Source organism: Schistocerca serialis, chromosome 3 (assembly GCF_023864345.2).
Source record: "Schistocerca serialis cubense isolate TAMUIC-IGC-003099 chromosome 3, iqSchSeri2.2, whole genome shotgun sequence".
Classification (NCBI taxonomy): domain Eukaryota; kingdom Metazoa; phylum Arthropoda; class Insecta; order Orthoptera; family Acrididae; genus Schistocerca; species Schistocerca serialis.
Genome location: NC_064640.1, coordinates 563,139,018 through 563,151,771, shown reverse-complemented (window position 1 = coordinate 563,151,771; position 12,754 = coordinate 563,139,018). Strand labels below are relative to the sequence as shown.

The 12,754-nt window shown below is 44.8% G+C and overlaps 1 protein-coding gene across 4 annotated transcripts in view; it reads right to left on the bottom strand.

Moving 5' to 3' along the window:
* Positions 1–1,946, bottom strand: part of LOC126470457 (uncharacterized) — a 227,781-nt gene extending 225,835 nt beyond the window's left edge. For all 4 annotated transcript variants that reach the window (XM_050098306.1, XM_050098308.1, XM_050098307.1 and 1 more), the window contains exon 1: positions 1,654–1,946. In XM_050098306.1, coding sequence (XP_049954263.1) covers positions 1,654–1,789 — 136 coding nt within the window. In that variant the 5' untranslated portion in view covers positions 1,790–1,946. The remainder of the gene's footprint in view (positions 1–1,653) is intronic.
* Between the last annotated feature and the right edge of the window lie 10,808 nt (positions 1,947–12,754).

The window sequence follows — 12,754 nt, the reverse complement described above, 5'->3', positions numbered from 1 at the left end:
TTGTCAACTTACGAGGGAGTTTTAAAACCTTGTTCTCTAGGTAGTGTTGCCACAAGTTTGAAATGCACCACAGGAAAATAAAATGTTAAAAAGTGACTGATTACCATATTTCTTTAACTAACTGACCATTGCCATCCTATTTTTTCTCACTGCCTTGGAAAACTATGCATGTTTTATGATAGTCATTTACTTCAGTTCAAAATTTCGTAGTATTAAGACAAGGAAGAGTAAACTAGTCACACAATGACCAATGAATCATGACATGCAAGTTTTACTGTCTTAAATACCAATGTTAAGACCTTTAAAGAGAGGCGACAGACACAGTTAACAAAAGTATAATACCTTAGAACAGTCATCATATTAACTGCCAATAACAGAATGACAGGCCAGAGTTATAAAATAGGAAGAAAAAAATAACTCATTTAGGACATTACTGAGTGACACTAGACGAGGTGAGGTGAATGAGGAGTGTTATACACTTCATGCAAGAAGTTGTGGGCAGAACATAATTAATGGAAAGAGTGTTCAATGCCAAGAAACTGGACCTAGTTGTGTTCAATGCCAAGAAAACACACACACACACACACACACACACACACACACACACACACACACACACACACACACACACTCTCTCTCTCTCTCTCTCTCTCTCTCTCTCTCTCTCTCTCTCTCTCTGATTTTCTTTTAATATCAGTACAGTGAAAGGAGAAAGAAACTGAAATGTCTAATCTTTGTTTCTTAAAATTATTATGCTTTATATTAAAACGAATGTAACATTGTGATGGTAGAACTTGTGGGTGAATTAACAATTTACAGAGAAGAATGTCATAGTACACAGGTCCTGAAATTTCCCAATTAGAGTGCATTAAAAAGGCTTTCGGTTTCTAATTATGACTAATAAGGGTCAATATTTTGCAAATGAATGTAGTGTTCTACGATTAAAAACTTCAAGTTCATAATAGCAAGGGCAAACTGTCAAAGCAGCTCTTGAGCTGTTTGCATAGCTAAATAACTAAAGTGCAAGCAACACTTGTTGTCTTACTAGGTAACTCAATAAAACAAGTTCATATTTACACTGCAATCAATATGTGCTCAGCACCATATACATAATGATTGCACATGATTTATTTGATAATTATTGTATGCTGTTCCACTACTGCCTATGACAATATATTCAAATACAGTAGCTTGGAACTAAACTCGTTTATAGTAATGCCCAGCAGGTGTTGGACAATAACACAACTAATTAATGTGCGAGTTATTGAGTCGTATCATACAACAAAACATGCCACATATTGTACAAAGTTAGTTGCTGCGCGCCTTCCATTAACATTGTTTTAAAACGTAAACTTACATAAAATAAAAAAAAATGCTAGCGTTTAACCTACATAGGTTTGGTAATGATTGGAGACAGCACCTTCCCCATACACATCCCATCACATATTAAAACCTTTCCACTGGAGTATTCGCATGTCTTTAACAATAACCTGAAGAATAAAATTATGCGGCAATACTAAAAGAAAACCTCAGGACAGTTCCGCGTTATATAGGTCAAATTATGAAACTTATTAAATGAAATGCCGGTAACAGCAGCGTCTGTAAATATAATATGAATCAAAAACTAACTACATACACAGGCGTTGTACTCACCATCACCATCACGTCGTCCAAGTTTCCGACAAAAAGCTGTGCGTACAACAGAATATCCCACATAAGCAAATCCAGCAAAAATTGCGGAACATAATGCTACTTTGTTAACAGTTTTATCTCCTGTTGAAGTTGCCATTTTATTTCAACACATATGAACCGACAGCAGAATCACATTAAAATTGCTTCCCACTCAAGCATTTCACAACACATAGCTGTTCATAAGCAACAACATTTACACGCCCACTTTACATACAACCACACATCACCATCGACCACAGACAGCCATCGGAACAATTCACTCAGCAGACGACGAGCAAAGCAACTATGTCTCACAGATAAAACAATCACGGACTGGAAGTCGATTATGAGAAAAGTCAGACATCGAGCAAAGTTGCGTGGAATGTGTTGGACTTGTCTTTGTTCAGTCTAATGTTTCTCGTCTTCACATGAGTAGTGAATACTAAGAATCGTGATATGACTGAGTGCTCTAGAAAGTTAATTGCCGAATTTATAGTTATATATAAGAACCAAATATATTTGTGGAAGGTAATGAACAAGGCATGCAGCGATCGGGATAGGAAGTTTCTTGTAATCCTCCAATAGAGTAAATGAGAGCAGTTTACATGTGACAAAAGGGAAACAATTAAAAGAATTAATGCAAATCCTTAAGTAAAGAAACAAAATCTTTTGGAAATTTTGTCACAATTGCTTATGTTTTTGACATCAGCTGTATCAGGCAAGGAAATCATATCTCTTGGTAACCTTGAGAAAAGGTTGGAAAAGAGCCGATCTCAGCGAACATACCTCAATCAGACTGAGAACGCTTTTATCGAAGGCCAACTTAGGAATAATCTGTTTAAGTTAACCTACCCGTATAGTTTAAGTTTGAAACCTTTGGTTCTCAAGAGAAATTAATAAGGTAGCGAGACATTTCTAAACGTTTCCTCTTGATGACCAATACACCTCCATACACAGCAGAACACCTGTGTTCTCTCTCTCCATTTCAACTAAAAATTCTTTAAATTGGCCATGACTAGGAGGTTTAGCTTCAATGGAGTTGGTAGTTTTAGTTACGAACTTCATAACTTGGCGAATTTCTTCTGGAAATGTCTGTACACAAAGTAATGGTAAGTAAAATGGTAAGTAACTTACTTCAAACCTATTTCTTACGCTGGTCATACTTATCATCTCATCTGTTGAAACCGAGGCAGTTTTATAGAGTGGGATACGATATTTTTCAATGCACACAGCTACAGTATTTTTTGTATCCTCCCTGCGTGTTGCATCTTTGTGTGGCTATAATCCCAAAAGTTCTTGTTTAGAACTTGCAGATGAAATAAATCATACAAAAAGTGAAATTGGCGCTGTATCATTTGTGTTCCAAGACTCGACAACCGCTGTTGATAAATCTGAAACAATTTTATTGCTGGTTGCTTATGTTCCAAGACATTTCGATTGTTGTAGCTTTCACTGTTTTAGCAGACGATGATAACTCTTTAATTTCTTTTGAAAGAGCCAAACTCAACAGGTCCAAGAGCCATACGGCTCGCGAGCCGCAGTTTGCCAACCACTGGCATAGAGCAATGCAGACACAGGGCAGCCTTCGCATAGCCATCTAGAAATCGTGAGGGGGCGGCGTTGTTCGTCCGTTGACGATCATCTTAGAGTTCGTGTCACGTAGGAGTTCCATGACGACAGTGATAAATGACCACAGGTAACGCATATGTCAGAGAACTACTTAAAAAATAGTAATGATCCACCCGATAGAAGGCTTGACTAAAATCAATTGACGCCGATGCACACTTCAGATAGCATGCCCTCGCCAGTGCGATCAATTCACGGTATTCACTGAGCGCTGTTTGAATGTTGTCATTTCCTAGCGACGTTTTACTGGGTGAAACAACTTGGTGTAAGGTCTGAGGTATACATGTCGCCAACAGTACAGAAAAAGTCTTGATATCACAATTCAGGATCATCAGTGGGTGGTAATCCTGTATCTGTGAGATGGTTTGTGAATTGGTATAATCATCCCTTCCAGAAGTATCCAGGGAATGGCACGTCTGTAGATCGTAGTTCGTGACAGATGTCCGCCCATAGGGTGGCTAACAAATGTTGAAAGGTCTGGTAAAAATCTAAGGGGAGGCCGTCAGGGCCTGGAGATTTGTTTGCCGCCTCCTTTACGAATGGTATCTATCGCTTCTTCTTCCGAAATTTCTTCCAGCAAAGCTACCACCATTGTCAGGGTAGTGATGCCGTAAATCGTCTGAGAAACGTCTGCAATACCGTTGGATCAGTAATTTGAGCTAAATAAACCTGGGAATAATAGTCATGCAATGTGGTGCCTGTGTCGTATTGTGAGAAGAGGCGACGACCGTCCTTCATTTCGAATGAGTGTATCAGCGCCATTTCAGCGTCGTTTACATTCACGAAGTATGTGGAACATATACGGGCTTCAACTTGCTGTCCTATCCTTCATCCGCGATCGGACTACCGCCCCCTTTAGGTGGCTTTGCGTGTGGGCGGTGATCTGAGCCTTAGCAGGGTGAGTCGCTGTTTGTCGTTCCAGAGATGACGCCATAATATCACAGCCCCGCAGTACCTTGTAGCAGATATCAGGGGCATGTCTGCACCCAACTGCGTGCCTCAACCATTGTTAATCAACGTTCGTCTTAGGGCAGGTCTGGCGAAGTCCAACCACCAACGGACCTTCATAGGATAAAAACGGAGACGGATTTCACACGAATTCCATGTATCCTCGATGGTTTGGTGACAGTCCGTGAAAGCCAGGTGTACGATGTTTAACTTCCAGTGACTGCAGCTTTTCCACACTCGTTGTCCACGAAGGGTGATGGCACATAAGTACGCTGAGTGGTCCAAGAAGGCTGCAAGCCACAATTTTGCATCCTGTGTCTCACTGGCGGAAGTATGTGAAATGTAAATCCGATAAATGCGACTGGAAGAGTGATTCATGGACTGTGTGAATCCAGGTTGATGTCCATGAATAGCCGGCCGGTGTGGCCGTGCGGTTCTAGGCGCTTCAGTCGGGAACCGCGTGACCGCTACGGTCGCAGGTTCGAATCCTGCCTCGGGCATAGGTGTGTGTGATGTCCTTAGGTTAGTTAGGTTTAAGTAGTTCTAAGTTCTAGGGGACTGATGACCTCAGAAGTTAAGTCCCACAGTGCTCAGAGCCATTTGAACCATTTTTCATGTCCATGAATATTTTCTGAAGTGTCCATCTTCTGCAGATCCCGGATTAGTGTCAAAAGTTCCAGGCATAGATTATGTCGAAGAAACTGATCTTTGAATGCCAGGATGCAACTCAAGGCACATCTGAAAACTAAATAGTCATGGCGACCTTCGAAGAGCGGCGCAACTTCTCCCTCAAAGCAATGTGGACGTTCGCGACATCTATCCATGTCGGAAGGTATGTAGATACTGCTGCAGAATCCTTGATCATATTCTCATTTCGAATATAATAAACTTCCTTGAGACTGAGAAGCTTATGTCCGCGAATCAGCATGTTTTTAGAAAGCATCGCTTGTACGAAACTCAGCTTGCCATTTTCTCACATGATATTCTGAGGACTATGGATGAAGTGCAATAGGCAGATTCCATATTTCAGGATTTCTGGAAAGCATTTGACACGGTGCCCCATTGTAGGCTGTTAATGAAGAAACAAGCTTATGGAATAAGTTCGCTGATATGTGAGTGACTCGAAGACTTCTTAAATAATGCAACCCAGTATATTGTCCTAAGTGGCGAGTATTCATCGGAGACAAGCATATCGTCAAGAGTGCCCCAGGAAAGTGTGAGAAGGCCTCTGTTGTTCTCTATATACCAGGATTGCCCAGAAAATAATGCACCGCATTTTTTTTCTCAGTCGAAAACAACACTAAGAATGCGAAACCTTACGTATGTATTGTTTGAAGTCTTTTCAGTAAGCGCGCCAAGTTTCCATCACTTCCGGAAGATAGCGTAGCTGCAGAACAGTTTGAAAATGACGTTTGTAGGTGATGCACGTTACAAGCAACGAGACATAATTGAATTTCTCACTGCAGAGAAGAGACTGTGGGAAATATTCTCAAACACTTGTGCAAAGTCTATGAAGCATCTGCTGACGACAGAAGTACAGTTAGTCGCTGGGCATGGAGGGTGACGTCATCAGAACGTGGTTCGGCGGAGTTAAACGATTTGCAGCGGTCAGGGAGACCGTCCACAGCTGTCACACCTGACATGTTGCAGCGAGTTGATGTTGTCATTCGCGAGGACAGACGCATTACGACTCGGCAGTTGGCGCTGCATCTGTCATTCAGCAAAGGCAGTGTGGATTCAGGGGTGGTGGCAAGGGGAGGGTTCAAATGGCTCTGAGCACTATGGGACTTAACATCTGAGGTCATCAGTCCTCTATAGCGTAGAACTACTTAAACCTAACTAACCTAAGGACATCACACACATCCATGCCCGAGGCAGGATTCGAACCTGCGACCGTAGCGGTCGCACGGTTCCAGACTGAAGCGCCTAGAACTGCTCGGCCACAGCGGCCGGCCTAAGGGGGAGGGGCTATGGGGGCTATAGCCCCCGCCCCCCTCCCGTGGAGTATCATATTACACTGGATAAAATGACTTCAGAAAACAGCGAATATATTACTCCAACAGATTCAATCATTCTTTTTATAATTATGTAGCAATACAGGTTGCAATAGATTTCAAACACATTTTAACAAAATAATAAGAGTGGCAAATAGCTTACTATATAAACCAATAAATATTATTTAACTTAAAATGGGCGTCTTATTATTTATTGATACACATTTTTTTAACCTGAACTCCAAACCAGTTACCAAAAACTACTTTAAGCAACACCAGATTTTACCAGTTTGTGGATGGAGGACCCCTACTCTCCTTTTGTTAAGCGATATTCCATTCCCCCAAACCCCCTCCCCCTCCCATTAGCCTATCCCTTGACCGACTTCTAGAATCGCCCCTGTGTGGATGCAATTTTCTGCACTCTTGGATATTCAAAAGCGTGTGCAAGATGGATCCCGCAGCGTCTAACGGTGGATCACAAACTGCACAGAAAAAAACATTTGTCTTGATTTGTTGCAACGTTTTTAAGCTGAGGGGGAGGCCTTCTTGTCCCAGACTGTGACAGGTGATGAAACCTGGGTTCACCATTTTGAGACCGAAAGAAAACGAGAGTCGATGGAATGGCGCCATTCTCACTGCCCACAGAAGAAAAAATTCAAAGTAACTGCTTCTGCCGGTAAGGTCATGATCACTGTGTTCTGTGACTGTGAAGGTGTGATTCTCATTGATGTGATGCCTATTCAGAAGCATATGCCAACATATTTACAAAACTCAAGATGCGCTTCCAGCGACTTCAATGCCACAGCAACCCAAGAGATGTTTTGTTGCAACACGATAACACTCGGTCCCACACAAGTCTGAGGACTGCTGAACACATCGCAAAACAGGGTTGGACAGTGCTACCCCATCCACCCTACATCCCTGACCTACCCCCCTCAGACTTCCACTTGTTTGGGCCATTAAAGGATGCCATTCGTGGAAGACATTTTGAGGACGATGGGCAGCGTGGAAGGTAAAAATCGTAGAGGGAGACGTAGAGATGAATACACCAAACCGATTCAGAAGGATTTGGGTTGCAGTAGGTACTGGGAGATGAAGAAGCTTGCACGGGATAGAGTAGCATGGAGAGCTGCATCAAACCAGTCTCAGGACTGAAGACCACAACAACAACAACATGGAGACATGTAGATAGCCTTTTTTCCCTCGCTCTATTTGTTGTGGCTGTGCCCTCTCGTAATATTTTGTGGTTACTGGCTGGATGAGAAGAGGATGGTATGATATGTGGGTGGTTGGTTTCCTCTCACTACAACACAAAATGCACATAGGTTTAAGATACACTTTATTACAGGGACCAATTAAGTACTTAACTTCAATGATATCCAATCTGAAATTCTGTGGTTAACATCAATAAGATAACAGGTACTAATTCTTGAATCTTGTCCGTGTCCATATCACAGCTATATACAATTAATAACGTTTCCTCACAGCTAGCTAAGGTGTGAGGCGACAACTATCCCTGTGGAAGACTAGAGTACAGTGCAACGTATTGAGGTGCAATACGAACTGAGTCCCGATGCGACGTACTGAGGTACTGATTGAGAGGTTGAGTACGGTCGTCGGCGGCGGCCTATATACACGCTGCCCAGGGGGCGTTATCGGCACGTGGCGTGGGAGAGTATCTTCGTCTTGTCATAGGCGCGCCTAGTTCAGCGCCTGCTATACAATGTTTCTTAGTGCTGGCTGGTGTGCTGGAGAAGGTGTACGCCAGCACACTATTTGCGAGTGGAACAGGAAAGGAGGTGATAAGTAGTGGTACATGATACTCTCCTCCACGCACCGTACGGTGGCTTGCGGAGTACCTATGTAGATGTAGGTAAGCCTTATACCCTACATTGTGAGTACCATTCCTCGAGCCCATGGGAGATAGCGAATGTCGTCCACCACTGTTCCTTCCTGCAGGGAGTATAGTGAAACCGCTGCCTGTGGCAGAGGTGTGAGACACGCGTGTGTCACAGCCGTACATGACTGGGAACTTGCCAGCATATATTTCCTGGAGAAAGGCTATATCGTAGGCAGCAGCGTTTAGCACGTCCTGAAGCAAGGGTAATTTAGTGCACATCAATATAGTGTTAGTGTTAATAGTCGCAAAACGATAAGTTTGAAGTCTATCCCTCTTCGCAGTCACTGATCGTAGCAAGGGATTAACACTGATGAGATGAAATCCCTCGCATGGTGTCTGACACGACATACAGTAAACCTTTTTCACAATCGTCTGCCCAGTCGCCATGAGGTTCCATCAACTATTGATGGGATATCTCAGCTGCGGCTCTCGTAACGGGCTTCATCGTTACTACAGGTTGGTAGTCTGCAGCGGAAAGCTCCATGCCATCCTGCCTTACAGAGGGATCGGAACGAATGAATCCGTTGTCAATGCGATCTACTGAGTGTGGTGCTAGTGCGACCTCTGTACCGCTGTCAGGCTGCCCACAGTCCTTTTCAGACGTTAGCAGCACGCAGTCGTCTAACAGAGGACACCACCATTTCTTGTGTCTTCGAGGGGAATGCTGTTTGCAGACGTGTGTTTCAATATCCAGATGGAGGCGGATCTTTTCGACTGCTCTGTTGTTGGGAAGAACGGCTGCAGTCGGCACCACCCATGCGTCATCTTCTCATCCATCCCTCCTGCAAGACTGGCTGTTGATTGTCTTCTGGAGTGGGCACCATCATAGTGGACAGGTCCAGCACTTCTGTCTCTACCAAGATCGTCCTGTCAGGTGCATCTCTCTGACGAGTGTGGTCGACTTCGGATGGGGCAGCCGTCCATGCAACCTCCTGAAGGAGTCACAGATTCAACTGCAGGAATTTGAGCTAGTCGGCATTGTAGTCATGCCGATCTGACGTGTTCTTCTTGGCCGCAACCGGAACAAGTGCGTGGTTGTCCATCGTATATAATAATCGTCCTGCAGTTGCCGATGACGAGGTAGGGCGGCACGTACTTTGTCAACTCAATTTTAATCTGTCGTACCCCTTTGAGGGCTGGGTACGTTGTAAACGTGGCCCATTTTTCGGCCACGTTGATGACCACTTTGCCATAATGCACATGAAATGTATTTGGAATGGCGAATAATGACAATCATCAGCTGTAGAATGGAATGATGACAATGAGAATTTGTGCCGGACCAGGACTCGAACCCGGATTTTCCCCTTATCGCAAGCTGTCGCCTTAGAATTTAGCTATCCGTGCACGACTCACGGCCAGACGCAAACAACCATATGTCGTCAACTATACGTCTAAGACCTGGACATGTATATCCAAAAAATTGTTCAAATGGCTATGAGCACTATGGGACTTAACTTCTGAGGTCATCAGTCCCCTAGATTTAGAACTACTTAAACCTAACTACCCTAAGGATGTCACACACATCCATGCCCGAGGCAGGATTCGAACCTGCGACCATAGCGGTCGCGCGGTTCCAGCGCCTAGAACGGCTCGGCCACCCCGGCCGGCCACGTATATCCATTATTAGTGTACAGGTCAGACGTTGTACTTTGAAAGTCGCTTGCGCGGTATCGGCAGAGAAATACGATATTGCAGTGCCTGTGTTATTCTGGTTATGATGCAAAGTTTCTTTAGACATGCATGCATGTCCAAAGGAACAGGCACTGCCGCGACTACAGCCGTTATGAAATACATGAAATGCATTCCCAATTGCGAATAATGACAACCATCAGCTGTAGAATGGAATGACGACAGTGGAAATTTGTGACTGACCAGGATTCGAACCCGGATTTCCCGCTTATCGCGAGCGGTCGCCATGCCATTCGACTATCCGTGCACAACTCACAGGTAGACCCCAATTTCTACATGTCGTCAACCATGTGTCTACGACCTGTACTCGTACATACATTATGTATATTCCCGTACAGGTCAGACGTTGTACTTTGTAAGTCGCTTGCATGCATGTATGCATGCATGTCCAGAGGAACTTTGCATCGTAATCAGAATAACACAGGCACTGCAGTATCGTATCTCTCTGCCGATACCGACAAGCGACTTTCAAACTACAATGTCTGATATGTATTTGTAATGGATGTACGAGTCCAGGTCGTAGATGCGTGGTTGACGCCACAAAGAAATTAGGGTCTGGTCCTGAGTCTTGCACGAATAGCCAAATGGTTGGAAGGGCTGTATAGTGTAATGATACACTTTCCGCAGTCGTGGGGCTCGGACGGAGCTTCGCGCTCACGCGGTTGTTTACTTCGTATTACCCTTCGCTAGTACTTGCACTTTCGAACTAGAATGGCTTATTCGTACCGACAGTCTACTATCAAGATCGCTTTAATAATGAATTTGCACGACCGAAGGCATTTGAAGTAGAACTATTTATACGTGGAGAAATTAAGATTGAACCTCAAAATATGATTGGCATCCACTTCTCCATTACAAGAAGTGTGGTCTACGTCAAACTGATCAACGACACGGTGTGTGACAAGACAGTACGCGACCATAAACATGGACTGAAATTTAAACATTCTGACAGCCATGTCGGAACGGTAGCTATTGATCATGCGGAGCTTGGATTAAGAACTGTCAGAGTATTTGAGCTACCATTTGAGGTTCCGGCTGAGATCGTGGTTAACGCGCTACGATCCTATGGTCGGGTACTTAGTCACATAGCAGAAAAACGGATAACGCGGTACTTAATGGTGTGCGACTATTCGGATCGTGCTATCAAAAGGTGTGCCATCTCATCTCACAACTGGAGGCTGCAGAGTGATAGTCGTTTACGACGGTCAGCTGAAAACTTGCCCAGGTCATGGTGAGGAAGGTCACGTTCGCTCAGCGTGTCTCAATCGAAGAATTGTACAAATACCGGGAGGTGAAGCTGTAGCAACACCTATGGCGACGTCTCTCCTTCTCACATATGAAAATGTGTTCCGGAAGGACGCCCCACTGAACAGTGACATCTCCCACCAGCTGGACAGGCCAGTCGAAAAGCCGACGACGGCGGATGACGACGCGAGCATGATGACGGCAGCGACGCCCCCACTGAGCGGCACAGACCGATACCACCAACACAGAGATCGGAAGAGCAAATGGTCATCGACAGTCGAATAGTGCCAACGACTGCCTTCGTGTCAGTCTGCAGTGGCGACAGAGACACTCGCCCATATTCAGGTACAGAAACGCACAAGCGTAAGCAATCGTCTCCGAAACGGCGCAAGAAACGACGTCTAACCTCGTCGGACGACTCTTTAATGCATATGCAGGACGACGATCAAGGAACGACAGAGGAGGACGGCCACCTCACAGAGGGTCCTGAGACTCCTCATCCAGAACACCACCGTCTCGACAGCAGCATACATCAAGAAAGACCTCAAAAATTTTACAACACACGGCAACCAGCAGTCCACTGCCACTTCCAGGTAGTAGAAGAGGAGACACAGAGAGACGGGCCTGGCGAGCCCCGGCCGAGGGAAGACTTGTCCCAAGGAGACTGGGCTGATGACTGAGAAGGGGACTCACCGACAGTCGCAACAGGCGACACCTCCGGGGCGGCGCCCCACTAAAGTTAACCTTATAACCAACGACGGCAGGCAGGGCGGGATCACGTAACGGGCCAGTACAACAGCAGACGGGGTAAGTTCCCATGGCCGATGTATATGCGACGGGACGAAGAAAAGCATATCGGTTTCCTTTTATCAATATCAATAACATACGGTCGCAGACTATGATGTCGTTACTCAAAGATATGCTACAAGCAGCGGACATCGACATCGTCCTCCTACAAGAAGTATGCGTTGATGAATTTCCTGTCATGTACGCCTCCGAAATCAGCAGCTTCATAGCAATACATCTTAAGGAAGGCATCATGGCAGAGGATGTACCGTATCTACTGTCGGAGCGGGGATTAGCAATGACAGTACTTGACGTACGACCCAACATCTATACATCGTCCGGTACAGACAGAGGGTTGCAGGAGAACGCCCATTGATGTATCACATCATCAACGAAAGCAAAAGACGACGAAGAGTCCTAGTACACACCGTGGACACGGATGATGGCAGACACCTAACATCACAACAAGAAATAGGCAATACCTTTGTAGAACAGTACACTCAACTTTACACCTTAACGGACACCGATATGGCGGCCATTAACGAAGTTACACGTACGACTTTAGGCACCATGGAACCAGAAGCGAAGCACACATGATGGAGGGGATTACAGACGAGTAAGTGATGGAGGCCATTGGTAGGGGATCGGTGAAGAAATCGCCAGGACCAGATTGCCGCCTCTGGAATTCTGCAGGACCTTTAGCTATGTTATAGCGTCACGATGGACTACTATCTGCCGCGAATTAATGTCTCCTGACGTGCCCTTACCGCTGACTTTTGTGGAGGAGCTGATTATTCCGATACACAAAACCTCGGGTGGTACACGGATACGGGAATACTGACGACTGACGCTCCTTAACTGCGACTTTAAAATATTCACCAGATTATTAGCAGCA